The sequence below is a fragment of the Kryptolebias marmoratus genome, linkage group LG8 (assembly GCF_001649575.2).
Source record: "Kryptolebias marmoratus isolate JLee-2015 linkage group LG8, ASM164957v2, whole genome shotgun sequence".
NCBI lineage: Eukaryota > Metazoa > Chordata > Actinopteri > Cyprinodontiformes > Rivulidae > Kryptolebias > Kryptolebias marmoratus.
The window spans coordinates 15876028-15893376 of NC_051437.1; the positions used below are offsets into that span (position 1 = coordinate 15876028).

General features: G+C 36.1%; 1 protein-coding gene across 2 annotated transcripts in view; it reads right to left on the reverse strand.

Moving 5' to 3' along the window:
• The window catches only part of cacna2d3a (calcium channel, voltage-dependent, alpha 2/delta subunit 3a), a 114648-nt gene that overhangs the window by 51689 nt on the left and 45610 nt on the right, over positions 1–17349 (reverse strand). For both annotated transcript variants that reach the window (XM_017415113.3, XM_017415112.3), the window contains exons 5-8: positions 12308–12470; positions 6334–6465; positions 5777–5988; positions 3288–3362 (exon numbers count right to left, since the gene is read on the reverse strand). In XM_017415113.3, the coding sequence (XP_017270602.1) occupies positions 3288–3362; positions 5777–5988; positions 6334–6465; positions 12308–12470 (582 nt within the window). The remainder of the gene's footprint in view (positions 1–3287; positions 3363–5776; positions 5989–6333; positions 6466–12307; positions 12471–17349) is intronic.

The window sequence follows — 17349 nt, forward strand, 5'->3', positions numbered from 1 at the left end:
AAGATAAATACATTGTTTGCAATCTGAAAAAAGGTGAAGGGTGAAGCAAAGCTTATAAATGACTACCTTCTTTAAAAATTACTTTCTTTACTTTTCATATTGAATAAAAAGAGAAGAATCAAAACAATTCTTGTTTTACCCATATAAGAGAAAAAAGAACGAAACAATCTAAGCAACACAACAAAACAGCAGAAACTAAGATTTCATCTTTTGTTTAATACTGTTTGCCACCACCCTCAATGATTTGTACGTCAATCATTTTTTTAAAGATGGTTTTGAAGTTTCCTAATATTTACACACTTCGGTTGTGTCTGTAGAAGCAGAAGTGCAACATGTACGATTTGACTTTCAGGTCTTGTAGAGAAGGAGCTCCTGAGACCCTCGTCCAGCCAACATCATCATCCTCCCTTTTTACTTTTACATCTGCTGCTGTCATTTTGCCGATCTTCTGTTCTTTATTGATGGGAGAATGAAAAGTATCCCAATACTCAGTGGGGGACCATAAGAAGCATAAGAACATATCAGAGCCTGCACAGTAGGGAGCAAACGTGCACAAACACACACACATGCATACACAAGGCACAATCATGCATGTACACTGAAAAAAACAACCCAAAGCATCTCTTACAACAAATCCCCAAATAGCAAAAAGACACAATCTTTCCTTGGATGTGGATAAAAGGTTAATCGGTTTCAACAAAAGAGCATTCCCTGGAGCATAGCAAACTTTACCTGTGAGAGTGCCTGTGAGTGCTTGTGAGTAAAGATTGAAGTGATTTTTTTCCGAACACAGCAGGCTATGTTCAATCCCTGGCACAGCAGTGCACTTAAGTGGCAGACTGAAGATGTGGACGTGTGTGTGAGCATATCAGAGTTTCAGACGTGTGAGTGCAATGCTAAATGTGCCCAACCTTTTTTTGTGCTGGATCACAAGGATCTAAAATGTGTTTTGGACATCAGACTCTTTAGAGGAGCAAATACCACCACAGCTCAGTCTGCCTCTTCTTCAAGACCATAAAACCAAAGAGCAAAAGATCCCAAACTGCAGCTTGCTGCAGCTTTTGGTTTTGATTTTATGACTTGTACATTATCTCAGCATGAAGGCTGAAGGACTTCTGATGAATTTAGAATAAAAGAGCAGTTTTTTTAAAGAGCTGATTATATGTAGATATGTGAAGAGTGCTGTTTTTAACATCAAACAAACAATAGTCAACAAGGATCAAATAATTTGTCCAACTAATAATTTCTCAATATAACTATAATATTCTACCTGAGACATTTGTCTTCTTGCATCTGGTCATAAAGTCAGCTCCCTGCTTTTTTCCTTAATAAAACATTGCATAAAGGGTACATATATTGTGGTTTGTATGTATAGGATTCTTAGTAAGGAGTACAAAGGAAGGTGTAATAATCTAGTAATCACCCTTTATCAATAGTACTACAATCCCTGTTTAAATGTATGTGGAACCCTTATTATAAAATTTAGATTTTCAGAAGGAACTATGTGGCCTATTGTCTCTATTTATTTGGCATGATCTGAGTTAAACCACAGAAGGTTCTGAAATGGGAAAAAAAAATGTTAATCTGTGTGACCGATATGTGTGTCTTTAATAAACAAAATTCAAGCCCTGAGTTTATGCATTTCAAGAGGAGAAGTGAACTCAATTCCACACACGTCTTTATCAAGACAATCAAATGTTTTGTCGTTTCAAATTGATGAGAAGAGGGCAAAAAAAGAACTGTTTGTGTATTAGGAAAAAACTGTTGCAAGATCTGACACCAGACTATGATTTTTTAAGGCAAATATTTTACAATCTTAACCTACAAACGTCCAAATTTATCTTTAGCTCTTCACACATTCACCACACTTTGACTGCACTTTCACAGGGACACTGAGTTTACACCATGCCATATTATCAGTGCAGTTTGTAATTTCTGATCTTTGATTAAATGTTTCACAGCCTGGTGAGATGTGAGCTGATAGTGAGGACTAATGTGCACAGCTGAATGCAAAAAGAGTGAATCAGCAATACAAGAAAAAATGACATTAACTAAATAAACCAAAATCCATCAGAGTAAGTCACTCTGACTAGATTGTGCTGCTTTAGGTATTATCGGTATCAAAAGTGTGAGTGAAACTAAATTAATTACCCAGCTGTTGTTTGAGCCTAACAACCGAAGCCACGGATCAAATTGCAACGTTTCCATTTAGGGTTGTAAGAACTGTCAGTTCATGTAAAAATCAGACTTTTCATAAAGTTTGATAATCATAAAAACTGTACATCCTGTGTTTTCAACCCAGTTACAGAGTGTCTGCAAAGTTTGAAAAGACAAACGAGGACTCTCCAGAGATACAACGACGTCTGCTCACAGCTACAAAAAAAACCAAAAACATAACAAGCCTTATCAGCTGGTGCACACTGCCTTCTCCATTTCACTGGTTGACACAAACTATATTAAATAGCTGTATGGAATTAAACACAATCTCTAATCTGTTTGCTTATGTGTACTTTCACAAACAGGTAAACAGAAACTAACTCACCACCAGCTAAATATTTGCAGAAAGATAACTTTTTATTACTTTAAGGTGGAGCTGGAAGTGCGGTCCATGTAACTATTTGCTGGTAAAAACCTACATATCAAGGTTGTTTTTAAGTAATACGGGTAAGCAAGCAATTATATGGAATTTTAAATAATTTAAAGGAGCCTGAGTCAGTTGTCACCTAAAAAGTTTACTGTCTAATCACAGACATAAAAACATGAGGAGGGGAATTATTCTTTTGACTGTCTTAATAAAGATGTCTTAAATTAAGTCTCTGATTAACATTACAATAAGTGTAACACAGACACGTATTTAAAAACACTCAAACATATTACATAGATTATTGTAAAGTGCTAACAATGACTCCAGTGTCACAGATGATTTGTATAATGGAGATTTTCTATGACAAGCAATTGCTAACAGTGCAAGCTTTTTCTTTTATCATTATATTACTGATATTAATTCTTGTATTGTATACAGTGCATTTTATTAAATCCATCCGCAGTGATGATTCTTTATTATACAGGAATTTTCACACTATCACAAACTTATTTTGTTGCTTTAAATAAATTACCTTTTCAGTAGAATTTTCTTTTACCTATAAATGTGCACTTCTTACTCTAAACAACTACATTAATTTACATTTTTATCTACTGGCTTCACACTGATGCCAAAAATACATTAGTTGCATCAAGTTGGCTTCAACGGGAGTAAAAAAGAAAGAAAAAGAAAATTAATAACTTACGTCTTTGTTGGTTACATCTGCTTGGACCAGTGTTCCATTCAGACATGGTTCTACATAATGCAGTTCCTCATTGTACTGGAAAAAAAAAAATCACACAATTTTTAATAGTGATCATTGAAAAAACTTTAAATATGCTTAAATGAAGAAATATCTCATGCTCGGTGTAGACTGGGAAAATGTAATGAACTCATTTTGATGGAAGGAGCAGTACATAGTGGAGCCTGTAATTCTGTGATAATATGCAGCATTTAATGCATCGAAGTGAAAGAAAAACAACAGAATTGGGTTCCTTCGAAGCTAACAATTGTTTCCTATTCTGTATTTATGTACTGTATTGAGAAATCTTTGGGTGAATTTGTGTAGTTTTTGCTGCTCAAAGTGCCACTGCATCAAACTATTGTCTCTAAAGTGTGTACATGATCTGTTCAATGAGTGTGTGTTCTGAGAGACATTGAAATGTCTATAAAACACAGCTTAACGCACTGATTAACTGAACAGCTTTTATTTAAGATCACAGTGCACACGTACATACAAATTTGTTTCTATAGGCTCTTTTATCTGGATCTGGATATTACTAAAATTGAATTTTATTTGTTCTGTTCTGCAAAGAAACTTGCTGAGCTTCATCAACCTTAAAAAAAAAAACCAAAACAAAACAATAGCTTTGATGCCTGAGGCAGGGTGCAACCAAATCTGCCCCCTTTGCATTTAAGATCTTAATTTTGCTGCTGTTGATCGGTTTTCAGCACGACAACAAAAAAGCTCATTTGTTTAAGCACTTCTTCCCAACCGAAAGAGAAATTATAGATAGGAGTTTGTGTTGTGCTTGTTTTTATCACCTGGGCACTATCATGCTGTTGGGGACTGGGAAGCCAATTTAAAAGAACAGTTCAGTTTTTATGGAGTGGGTTCCAGAGGACTATTTATGAGTAGTGAGTATGTTACCAGCAGTCAGAAGAAAGTTTGCATTGGTGAGTAAAGATAACTGCTACACAGAGCAGAGCCCTTTTCAGAGCAACCAAAAAGCTCAAAATGCAAAACCCCCCCAAAACAATAAAAAATAAATGCTGTTTAAATAAATGCTCAATTTTGGATATTTACACCATGTCAGAGTAGATTTAATGCAGTCTGTTTGGCAACATTGTGTTACATCACAGCCCATGTTCCAACATGGCCAGTCTTCAGAGTAAATTCTTACAAAACTCTAAAAAAAACAAATAACTCTCTGATGCTAGAGTGGTGAAGCTTAAAATTTTACAACAAAGTATTAAACAGAATTGTTATGAACATTCTAAGTTTTGAGTTGTTGAGTTGTCTACTACTACAGCCCCATAATAAAAAAGAAAGAAAAAAATGTCTCTTTTACCTTCAACTATTGGGAATTTCTATTTGCTGGGACCTAATTCTGGTCACAAGAACTTTTTTTTTCAATATAAGACTTTGTTAAGTGTTAGAAAAAAAAATTATTTAAATTTGGAATAGAGGGTTACAAACTCTGTTTTTACGATTAGTGACTGGATTAAGAGACTAGGGCAGGGCTATTCAACTTCAGCTGCAAGTGGGCCATATATAAAGAATATTAGGAGTTTGAGGGTCACAAGGAATAATTGCTAAAACTTTTCAAATCACAGGTCAGGTTTTTCAACAACAGCAAACATGCTGTCTCTAACAGGTTCAGCCTGAGGAAAAAAAAGTTGCTTTTGACTGGTTAATATCCAAAATATTTGCTTGGATGCAATGATATTTCTCATGTTCAGTGCAGGAGAGGCCAATGTCCACTTGACTCCAGTGAAAACATGTGAGCAGTCCCCTAAATTTTACCTTTTTGTTCTTCCAATTTTTTCGGATAACTTGCAAAAAAAAGAGCCATGGTTTGTCTTGACACTGACATTGACATTCACATTGTATTCTTTAATCTCAGCGATGCTTTTGTTGCACAGTAAACACTGGCTTACTGGCAAAGTGAACAAAAAATGCTTTTCAGTCCAATCTCTCTGAAACTGTTGATTTTCTGCTTTATGTCTTTTTTGCTTAAAAAAAAAGACATCTTGAAACTTGGAGCAAGCTTTTGGTGATGTGACTTTTGCTGTTGTTTTTCATCCATATTTCAGCTTTATGCCTTTTGGAAAGACCAGAAGAAAGGGTGAATCAGCCAATTGGTGACAATGTGCAGGTTTACCCACCCCACCCCTCTCCATTGTCATGGTTTACCAAACTTTTTGTCTTTTTGACACATGCAGAGATCTACTAGATTATTATTAGGCTCAGTGTACGGAAGTAACTCTGATATGTAGTGCATATTTTTACCATCACATCCATACAAACCAGTTTTAGTTTTGGTCAGTTTTGTGGGGACCAATTATTTTTCAAGGGTTGCTTGATAAATAAGGATGTTTACAAGTATACGTACTTATCCGATTTTGAAAAAAATACGGGGCTTAAATAGTTTTAAATATATCTTTCACAATGTGGAGTGCAGTGTTACTTACAGCAATTATATTAAAAAAGTCATCATCTCCTAGAGTGTCCAGGATGGAGGAAACAGTCTGCCTGGCAATGGTCAGCCTCAGGCCTTTCATGCTGCCGCTCACATCCACCAAGATCACCACATCTTTTGGAGAAGTGGCAGCTTGGATGTACCACTTCCGGTTTCGACAGTCAAAAGCTATTACTCCATGCTCATCTGGCTTCCATTTGATTCCTTTAGGACAATCACATATGAAAGAAAAACTAAAGATCCTTCTATTAAAATGTTCAAATGCACTACAGTGCAAGATATGTGTAATATAACTTAATTTGCTTCTCTTATTTTAATTTATTTAACATCAGTTTTTTTCTTTTTTCCCCATCATTTTATTTTGCTTTAATCTCTAAACTGTCTCTCTTCTCCTCTCTCCTTCTCCTTTTTCCCACCCTGCCAGCTTCCAGTCACAGTTTGTCAATCACTTCAAACACCTGTCATCATGCTTTAACAAGACAGCGACTTAATTACAAAAACAGTCACTTAAGCACCTCACATCTACCCCTTAAACAAGGACATACTTACCTGGGTACTGTCTGAAAAAACCCTTTGCACTGCCAAAGTATTGCCATATGAGTGACGGGTCCCTCTCAAAGTTATCCACAAACACTTTGTTCAGGGCCTCAGACCAGTACACCCCATTGACAATCGCTGAGTCTAAAGAAAAAAGTGAGAAAAGGGAGGCACAAAGTTAGACATGAAGAGGAAACTAATAAAGGCCAGAATTTTTCAAGAGGTTGGAGCAGGTGTTCTCTGGTGTCTGTTCAGTTGTATCAATATCAGTTAGCTTCAGTTTTTAATCTGAGTCCGTGAGCATGTGTGAATGTGTAGAAGATTGGCTTCTTACTCTGATCAGATTCAGATCAGTATCAGTCATATCAACTCACACTCTGCAAGTCCACAGATCTTTATCAGGGTCTATGCATTACACAAAGCTTCAGAGAAAATGCACAAAAACTGAAAAGATAAGACAGGAGTAAACCCATTAGAATTGAGAGAGAACCAGAACGTAAAAGACAGTAGATAGTACATATAGTTACTGAAAACTAAAGCAAAATAGGATAATGTCTGATGTAAACTTGACTTTAAACTTACTAAATTGACATGTTCTGGCTTTTTGTTGTATTTTTATACTATATTTGGTGTTCAGGGTACCTTAAAGGTACCTTAAGTGGAATCTGCACCATAGGTTTTACCATCACACTGATAAACAGTATGCTACTCAACTAAGCTGCAATACATCAAGAGACAGCCAGCTAATAAAGTGGTTATCTACACTTTACTGCTGCCAGTTTAAATATTAAAAGGAAAGATGTAGACCACTATATATGGAAATTATGAAAAATGTTGCTTACTTTTAGTTATAACTGACAAGTACCAGTGTATTCCACAGACTTTTTATTAAGTAAATGAGTTTTGTTGTCATTTTTTTCTCTTTATTTGATGAAATAATTTTTCAGAGAAGAAGAAATTCAGCCCAGATATACTGTATTACACAACTGCAAGTAAAAACATGTGTCTTTACACAATTTGTATGCTTCCATGTGTGCAGTAGAGTTTGTTTATAATTCCAAACGCTTGTGGTATACAGAGTGGTTTAGCACAACTAAAAATGAAAGCTTCTTTTTAAATTCCGGACTGAGAGTGTCATAAATGTACTGGTTAGTGACCAAACAGCCAAGCTCATTATCAGCTGCTTACGTGGTTCAGAAGCAGGGTGAGGAGGATGGAGAAAGAAAAGGATGAACTGAGACAAAAAACCATCCAGCGAGACAGATACACAATGCCCAGTAAGAAGAAAAAGAGAGGGAAAAAAAGAGGAAAAAACAGCCAGGAAGGCACACAGAGAGATGGGCCAGAAAACTACTGAGAGACAGACACACAGACAAGCAGCTAATGGACAGAGTAAAAAAAGAGAAGTAGATAACAGATTCCCCATTATCTCCTATGCTGGCAACATTGTTCTGCTGTCAACAGTCGTGCCAATAAGCTGTGACTGAATATTCCTTCTGGAAGCTATAGCACACTAAAGCTCTCTGTTGATGGTAAACACCCATCCACCTCCATGGAGTGGAGAGGAAAAGAGGCTGGATTAGAACCAGGCTCCATTTACACAACAATACAGTCACTTCTGGTGCTTTTTGAGTGTCTCTTCTACAATATGAACTCATCATAATAAGGAAGCAAGCACAGGCTCTACTTTCCCACATAAGATGCAATTTACATAACTTTAATCTGATCAAAGTTAGAAGCCATTCTTCTACACAATCACACAGGCTCATGGACTCAGATTAAAACCTGAAATTGAAACTGTGCAGGTAGTGTGAATAATTTGACAAATATGAAGTGTCATTACGCAGGTTATTCACACGTTATTCAAGATATTAGGTTACTTTCAAAATAAGATGAGAGGGGGATTTAATAAGGGAGGCAGAAACCATGATGAGGGAATTGAAAAATGATTGGTAAGTGTGTGTGTGTGGGTGTGTGTGTGGGTGTGTATTGGGGGGGTAGAGAAGAATTGACTTTTGAGTGCATCAACAATCTGTGAGTGTTTAGCTTCTCTGCATCCATCGAACACACTCCTGTCATGTTGTTCCCAAAATATATATATAAATACGTTGTATGGACTGGGCTTTGGTTGTGATGTGCAGCTAGAAGATGGATCTTCAATACAGCACCTTACTCTTGCGATTAATCTCTCAGGCCACAAAGCTCTCCACTATCATAGACTTTAAGTCAAATTCATCACTGTTGATGACAAACAATTTCTGTCCGCAGGCTTCAGCAGGCTGCTCGGCAGCAGGAGCAGGTTCACATGACAGTGATTGGGTACCGCAAAGTGAGGGAAATAAAAAAAAAAAAAACTCAACCAAGAAAAGGTAAATAAATAAATTATGCCAAAAAAAGGAAGAGATATTGGTGACAAACAAAAAAAAGCAAAGCAAATTTAAAACCTTTAGCATTTAACTGTTGATGCATTCAGTCATGAATTAGTGCATGCTTGTTTCTGTGTGAAAATGGAGGCATGGAGGAGACACAAACAGATAAACAAAACGAGACATTCTTGTTTAGGACCTGGCATTTTAAAGCCACATAATTTAAAAAAGACAAAATCAAAAATTTTGAATAAGCCATTTAGCACAACAACATCATCTTTTCATAGTTTTGTTTTAGCCTGTTTTTTCTCTACATGAATGAGCGCTGTCTGATGGCAGCTTCTGTTTGCCTTTTATTTGCAGATTGTGTCATAATTTCCCACACCTCTTTCATGAGTCAAGAAATATTTCTGCAAAGGACCGAACTTTGCATCCTTCCTAACAGCTGCTCTATCTCCTCTCCCTTTCAGATGCATATTAAGAATTAAAACATTGCTCTGAAATCAGTCTTTTTTTCACCTCACAAGCAGGAGGACAGCATGGACAAATAAGTCAAGGAGGCACAAAACTGATATTAAAGTATGTGGGTATTTGATCCATACCTGACCACAACAGTTTGCTGCTCTGAAGTGGTTTGTTGCTGATGGACGCAACATAAACTCTGAATAAACTCAACCTGCTCCAGGGCAAGCTATCCTCATCAAACTGTGTTTCTGTCTAACACATTTGTTCCCCCTCACCTACAACAAACAAGTTCATATTTTCACAAACATCAACATTACATGTATTGAAAAGAATATCTGCAAGTCTGTATTCATTTTTTTCAGTATACTTTCTTTTTAGATACATCCTAAATCTGTATACTCTGCAGCTATATAACATTGTGACTCATGGAAACACGTTCCCCTGCACTGAAACAAAGACCTTATGTTGCTATAGCAACTACAGTATAAATAAAACAAATTCAGACAAACCTTTTTCAGCATTAATCAAAGATCATTTATCATCATGTGAATAGCGGTTCTGACACAAATAGTTTGGACAATTATACAGATTAAATCACACTGAGATCAGAAACCCTGATTAAATGTAATTTAAACCTAGTTTTTACTTTAATATAAAAAAACAGAAATGTATTGATTGAATAATGTTGAGTTGAATTTTTAAATGTAAGCTAAACATAAAAAACTTGAATCTAGAAACTGTTTTAGAAATGCAAAGCAGAATTCTGATTGTGTCAAACTGATTATGCAACTAAATGTCTGTATGTACTTTTATTTTTTCCTTTAGCTTCTGTCCCCTCATTCCTTTCAGTTTAGAGCTAAAGAAAATGTCTGCAGATGAAGTTTCTCTGGGATTCCTGCAGCATTTAATCTCTATATACCAATAAAAACATTCAAGTTCTATGAAAAAAAATGAAATAAATCAATTGTAGCCTTATAGTCTACTGTCTACTTTCTGTCTTTTTTCTTTTGGTTTAAGGTAAATTTGATCCAAAAAAGGAATGCAGCAAATATATTATGTATCTCTGTGTTGAAACGGAAGTGCTTTTGTTTATTTATGTCTTTCTGCAGTAAATCACTGTACTAGCGCTCAAGGTTTCTCATTTTCAGAGGTTTCTCAACTCAGAGCTCGGCCTAAAACAGTTTGCTTAAATGACAGCCTGGGATAAAAACCATTGTTTTTCTTTGTGCAATCAAACATACATGCTTGCAATTTATTGACCTCAGATGTGCTTTGCTCTTGACCCTGATCAGAAGAGTATCTACTCAAGTTCATCAATCACTAAGCTTGCCTTCTTTGTCTTTGTATTATGCAAAATTTGTGGAAATACAAGTTGCAGGACATTCATCCGGCTGTCTGAAAACTGGGCCGAGTACATTCCCTCTCTGTTGTACACTTCCACACACCTGTAATCATTTTGTTTCCAAAATTTGGCAGCCTCCTCAGCACTATTTATCTTTTAGCATTCTGCCTCCTGTAGTGCACTCACGTTTTTCACTTCATATCACCATTTTACACATAATTTGATGTTATTTTCCAGTTGAGGTGACTGAAATGGATTGAAGCACAAGGATTACTGGTGCATTTTTTTCAATCAGAAATAATTCCCTGTCCTAGTTTTTGTTTGCTCTAGTTGTTGCCTTTAAGAATGACAACAAACAATGAAAAGTCCAAAAGCATATAGCGTTTAAAAACTACACTAGCTGTAAAGGTGTACATTTCACTGCTTACCACAGTTTAGATAAACTGTTGGACTTTTTTTTTTTGCTACAATCCTTGCAGATGCTTTAAAGAATAGTTAATTTGCAATATATTTTTTTCGAAGACAAGCTTATTTGGCTTATTTTACAGAAATACAAGATTTTGCCCCCCAACAAGCTTCCTGAAGTCCCGGCCAATCCAGCCCTGGCATTGTGTTCCAAGTCCAGGTACAAGTCTAATCATTTCCCCTGTAAATCAAATCACAATTACTCTTCCTCCCTTCCTCTTTCATCAGTCTGCCAACCTGCCAGATTCACTTTCTGCGCACTTTCATTCGTTTAGCTTCTCTCACTTTCACCCTGTCACTCTCACTTGCTTTTCCTCGTTTTTCTACAGGGCGCAATTAATCTCTTGCTTAGACCTTCCATCAGTCTGACTTAACCTACTTTTTTCCTCATTTACTTTCTTCCTATTTTCCTCTCTCTTCACTTTCCTTCTCCTGCTATGTACAATCTTTGAGTCTTGTAGCTAGGTTAAGCCAACACGACATTCACTCGGTCCACTGTGCATAGAACAAGGCCCTGAATTCTCTGGTTGAATCTAAGTGGATGGTTAATTAGGAGAAGTTTAATTATTTAACTGTTAATTGGGTCAGTGTGTGTGGTAGGAATGATCCACAGATTTACAAGTGGTGAAGTCAAATCTACCTCCTCACACAAGGATGATTTTTCTTAAACATGAATGTTCTTACTCAGTTATCTTGTTTTTAGAGGGATTTTTTTTTTGTACTGCTACAAAACAGTAAAAATGAAACTCACAAGAAATGCATATCCCCTGGCACCTTGCATGCGAAAGTTTTAAACAAAGATCTAACACAATCTGTTAGCAGTCAGAGTATGCTTTGAGAATAGCAGTGACTAATAATGGTGACTAAGTTATAGCCATTTTTTGGTTTTGCTGAGGTCAGTTAGTTGTGGTGCTAATCTTGAATCATGTTGACCCAAAAAGTTATTCAGCTATAAATGTACATCACATGATTACTTTCTGTGAGTTTCATTAAAATATGTCTACTCGTTCATGAGATATTTTGCTGATAGGCCAACAAAGTCGACGCCAGTACTTATTTGAGTAGGAGATGACTCTCAGCTACTACCACCTAAGTTTTCATCAATGTCTGCAAAACTGGCTGAGTTATAGCCATCTTTGTGTTTGGCAAGGTCAACTGACTGTCAGCCATTTTGAATCAGATTGACCGTAAAGGCTAATATACATCCCATGATTACTTTCTGAGAGTTTGATTAAAATGTGTCCTGATGGCTTGTTGACAAAAGAGCTGAACAAGATTGACAAATTGCTCTAAACTCAAAAATCTTTTGAGCGTGAAGCACTTTTTCCTGTGGAGACGGGGAATGTACCTTTGTTATACATGTTGGTGGGCACCTGGACCACGCTGAGGCTGAGGTTGACTGACAGGTTGTTAAAATGGTCATTGGGCTGCAGGATGAACTCTCCTCCCAGCTCTACATTGTTCCCCTCTGCATCAACCTCATTGATCAGCACGGCATTGAAGTATTCATACTGCAGGGGGGAGAAAAAAAACACAAATAAAAAGATTTTAAAATTGATGCCTACAGTTGAAGTCTTAAGCCACACATACTGTAGTTAATTATTTAGGTCTACTCAAGCTGTCATTCAGAATCAAGAGAATCAGCCTCGACATATTCAGCTTGCTGAGTCATGCTGTCAGAGTGTGGAAGAACTCAGTCACTTGTGCGCTGACTCAGAGTGGTTTGCATACTGAGGTAACCTGAATCCTTGGATCATGGCAGGACGCGGGTGTTGTTACAGAGGAAAGCTGCTGAGATGACAAATTTCACTTCAAGTTTCTGAACTCTTTCCCAGCGCAATGCTGCACGAGGTGCTCAGCCTCCAAAGTATTTTTAGTCCTGTACCTACTTAGAAGAGTATTAATACATCATAGAACCAGAGAATTAGAAACCACGTGTTCTCAAGGTACCATACAAGCTTGCGGACACGAGCTTGAATAAATCTCAAAAACATGTATGTTTAGTGTTTTTTTTTCCATAAGTTATCTGTAGAAACACAGACACAGTACATCAGTGTTCATCAAGTCTATTTGTGTATTTTGCGATTCTATATATGTGTTTTCAGAAATAAGTTTTTCTTAGATGGCATTTCAAATGTACCTTTATCTGTACTCAATCCTATCGTTCATATTTTTAAAACAAGATGCTTGCTGGACATCACCCATTCTTTCCGTAAAAGGATTACCTCTAATTTTATATAAACCTTATTGAAGGCACTTCTCTTTAGAGGTTTATTTAGCAATTATTAAACATCCTTAGTTCGGGGGAGTCTGAGGTCATTCAGTTTACTCTTGAGATTGTCTATTAGCATCTGAGGATCAACAAGGAATATTATCCTATTAGAAGCCATTCTTTTATCTTAACCTTTTTGACCGATGGTGTGATGACTACTCTGAAAATTTTCTTATGCTTAAGTGATTTTTTTTTTTCTTCTCTAACAGTGAAGTGGTTTCTTTGCAGATGACTGCAGTGCAAGCGCAAAGCTAGAAACCTTTTGTTGTCTTCTGGCATCAATTCTTTTAATTTTTAGAGTTTCATGCAGAGTGTGAGAAAAAGGCAAGGTAGCGTGAGACAAGGTGATATTTCCTTTTTCATTTCCTGGGCATTTATAAAACTTGGAAAATCAAATCAAATGGTATTGATTAATAATGGTGCTATTACCAAAGTAATTAAGGATGATGCATAGTTTTTTCTTCCTATTTAAAACAAAATTATAAACAAAATCCTAAAAACAGTGTTCTCTCTTTTGTTTTTGTCTTTGTGAGTGGGTAGATGGTAAAGATTAAAGAAACATACACAAAAAAGAAAAAAGTAACAGGAGAGGAACAATTTCAAGGAAAATCATCAAAAGCAAAGATGCAACTGTTATGGTAAAATATAATATTTAATGATGTTTGATGCAATAATGTAACCTTTAAGAATATGTTTATCTGTTTTTAAGTGATTGCATAGACTTATTTCTCAGCACAGGGCTGGTTGAAACCAGATTCTGTATTGTGTCTAGTGGAATGTGAACTTTTGAATGAACCAGTTGCTCGGATGCAAAGGGGGAGTCCAGGCATGCAGTAAATAGACAGACAAATATTATGTTAGTCAGAGCACTCAGAATCTGTTGAAGAATGTGTTTGCTCTCCCTTGTCGACAAGTGTAATAAACCTTTACTCTTAAGTAGATTCTCAGTTTGAGCCTGGATTATTATTTTTTTTCACAACAGTAACAAAAGCATGATACATTTGGGGATTAGTTCATCTTACAGAACCCATTACCAGCAATAAATATATGCACATACCATATTGTGATCACACAAGAATTTGTTATTAAAACAGACAATGAGAAAAATTGCATTGCTATTTAAAATAGCTTCATAGAAAGCCCAGCTGCTTATTTACAGCTATGGGCAGGCACTCTTTGGCTAAGATAAGAAAAAAAAAAGGAAACAAAGTAATGAAAATAGTAAGTTATTTTTTGTATTTTGTGTGTTGTTTTTCAGAAAAACAAAACAATTCTATAAATATATTCAGCAGACATAATAGATCATTAAGTAATAAAGTTACTCTATGTTGCTCTAAAACCTTAACCAAACTTTTAAAGCTCAAATGTAATTACCAGATTGTAGCTCATCCTTCAGTGCATTCTTTCCTCTATCTGCTGAAAGAGAAAAGCACCCGCCTCACCACCACAGGCTTCTCAGCTCGGCACCAATAACCTTCAAGCGGCTAAATCTTCCTGGGTTCTCATGAGAAGCAACAGCATCCACTCAGCACAGTGCAAAACCCAGATAAAGTCATCACACAGGTTAGAAAGCCCAGGGCCTATCGGGATAATTAATCAGGCCTGATTAGAATTAATAGCCTTTTATCAAGGAAGACGCTTGCATTTCAAGGTGAGAAAACACAGTGTTGCGTACTTTTGCTTTTGTGTTTCTTTTCCTTAGTCTTTTCCATCCTGGCATATAAACACAGCTTAGAAAAACTGACTTAGCACTTTGGTTAGTTCATAAAGTACTGGAAGTCATAAGGGAAGTGCTCTCTCTCTCTCTCACTTTTTCATTTTCTGGACCTGGTTTAACCTGATCAGGGCTGCAGCTGGTGCCTGTTCCAACAGTTTTCAGACGAGAGATGGGACATACTCTAAACAGGTTGCCAGTTCTTCTCAGGGCCAACACACACACACAAAAAAATACAACCATGTACAATTCCACTCACACCTTGGGTCAATTTAGAATAATCTGTTTACCTAGTATGCATGATTTCTTTAGATTGTGGCAGGAAACGTATCCCGACTTGCAGACTCCAGACAAAGAAAAGCCCCAGCTGAGCCTTTATACAAACTTTGTTTTTTATGTTGTTTGGTTGGCTTTTCTCCTTTCTGTCATTTTTCTTAAAATAATATTCAAAACACTCAACACTAACTCAATTTTATGAAATAAACGGATCAACGGAAGCTGAGTTTTGTCAAATTTCTTACTTTGTCAGACTTGTCAGTGGGACTTCAAAAGCAAATTACATAAAAAAGGATCTGAAACCAACATACTGAATGATTTAGACAATTGTGAGAGCACTAAAAAGAGGGTGATTTGGCTTCCAAATCATTGCTTCACACATGCTACCTGGTGGCATATCTAACTGCACCTGCGAGTCTTCCTTACATGTTTTTTCTCCTGTGCTCTTTCTGCAATTAGATAATTTGTACTTGTCCTTTGTTTCTTGCCCTCTTTTTTTGGTCCCAAGCTATTTTCACTCTTTCCTTTTTTGCTTCAGCTTTTTTTTTGCTACTACTCACAGCTATAATCTCTACTGTAGTGAAAACAAACATCCATTAAACCTTAAAATAAACAAAAAAACAAAGATCAATTTTATGCAAAAGCAGAATTGCAAATGGCAGCCAGATGAAACAGTCTCTGAAGATCAGTGCTATATTTCTCTTTGGTCAGGGAGCAAGTGATTAAGTGATTACTTTTAAACTATTTCTTTTCCAACTAAGAGAATTATGTTCAAAAATTCACCTTTTTTGTTCTATTAGTATTTTTCTATCTTTCATGGTTTATTGGGTTCCAGCCTAGGTTTTGTTTAATTCCTATTCCTTTTTGTTCACACCTGGTTTTGGCTTAGTAACTGCCACTCAGCTGTTTTTTTTCATTTCATTGTTAGTTTTTCTAATTTTATATCAAAACATCTCGCCTATGTAAACGGTTATGTATGTAACTATTATTATTTCCAGGTTTATGAATGTTTCCTCAAGTTTTCTTTCACTTTTGGGCCCCACAGGAAATGCAGATACAGAAACTATAAAGAATACCAAACTACCAAGTCTATTAGCAGACTAATTTAGATTCATAGCATGCAGCTTTTAATTTGAGTTCAAATTACACGTTTTGAGTTTCAACAGTGTGGGTGTCAGAACAGAGACAAACTCTGATCTGAATGTGTGTGTGTGTGTGTATGTGTGTCTGCATGCATGTTTCTGAGCATTAGATGAGGCTGCAGAGATGTGAGTGTGTGTGTCCAAATGTAGGTGTATGTGTTGAGTAAGTCAATTATGCCGCTCCAGCATTACAGTGAAGGAGTGCCCTGTGCCACTAATGCAGGTCCTGATCACGGTGTTAACAACCTGATCTTTAACTCTGCAGTGCATTAAGCTGCTGAGAGATTGTACATGTACCATCAGCACCCACTCACTCAGTGTGGGACGGGCAGAGAGGGAGGGGATTAACAAAAGTTGGCAAAAGGTAAAAAGTGAAGCATATTTCTGATCTTTTTGTTCAAAACGCAAGGTAAAATATTGATAAATTTGTGGCGTAATACCTACTGGTTCACATCAAAGGCATAAACACTCTATTAGCTATGGTAGAATAACAAATATACACAAAAGGACCCTCAAGGACACGTTTAGTTGCAAAACTGTGTAATATTCCAAGTAAATTATTTGCATTTACCTAACATTTATTCAAACATCAACTTATCTAGTTAAGTACCTACATTAAAACTTAATATCCTGTAGTAAATATAAAACAACTGACACAAAATTAAATATTTCCTCTAAAAAGTTATTAAAAATAGTATAATTAAACTAAGGATTATCTTAAACTATTAGGTAGGTAAAAGCTAATCAATAAAAATATCATAAGATGATATTTAAACATAGACAGTGTGCCAAACTAACGGAAATTGTTGTTTTTTACAAATAACTTCAAATATGTGGATATACAGGTGCTGGTCATAAAATTAGAATATCATGAAAAAGTAGATTGATTTCAGTAATTCCATTTAAAAAGTGAAACTTGTATATTATATTCATACATTACATACAAACTCATATATTTCAAATGTTTATTTCGTTTAGTTTTGATG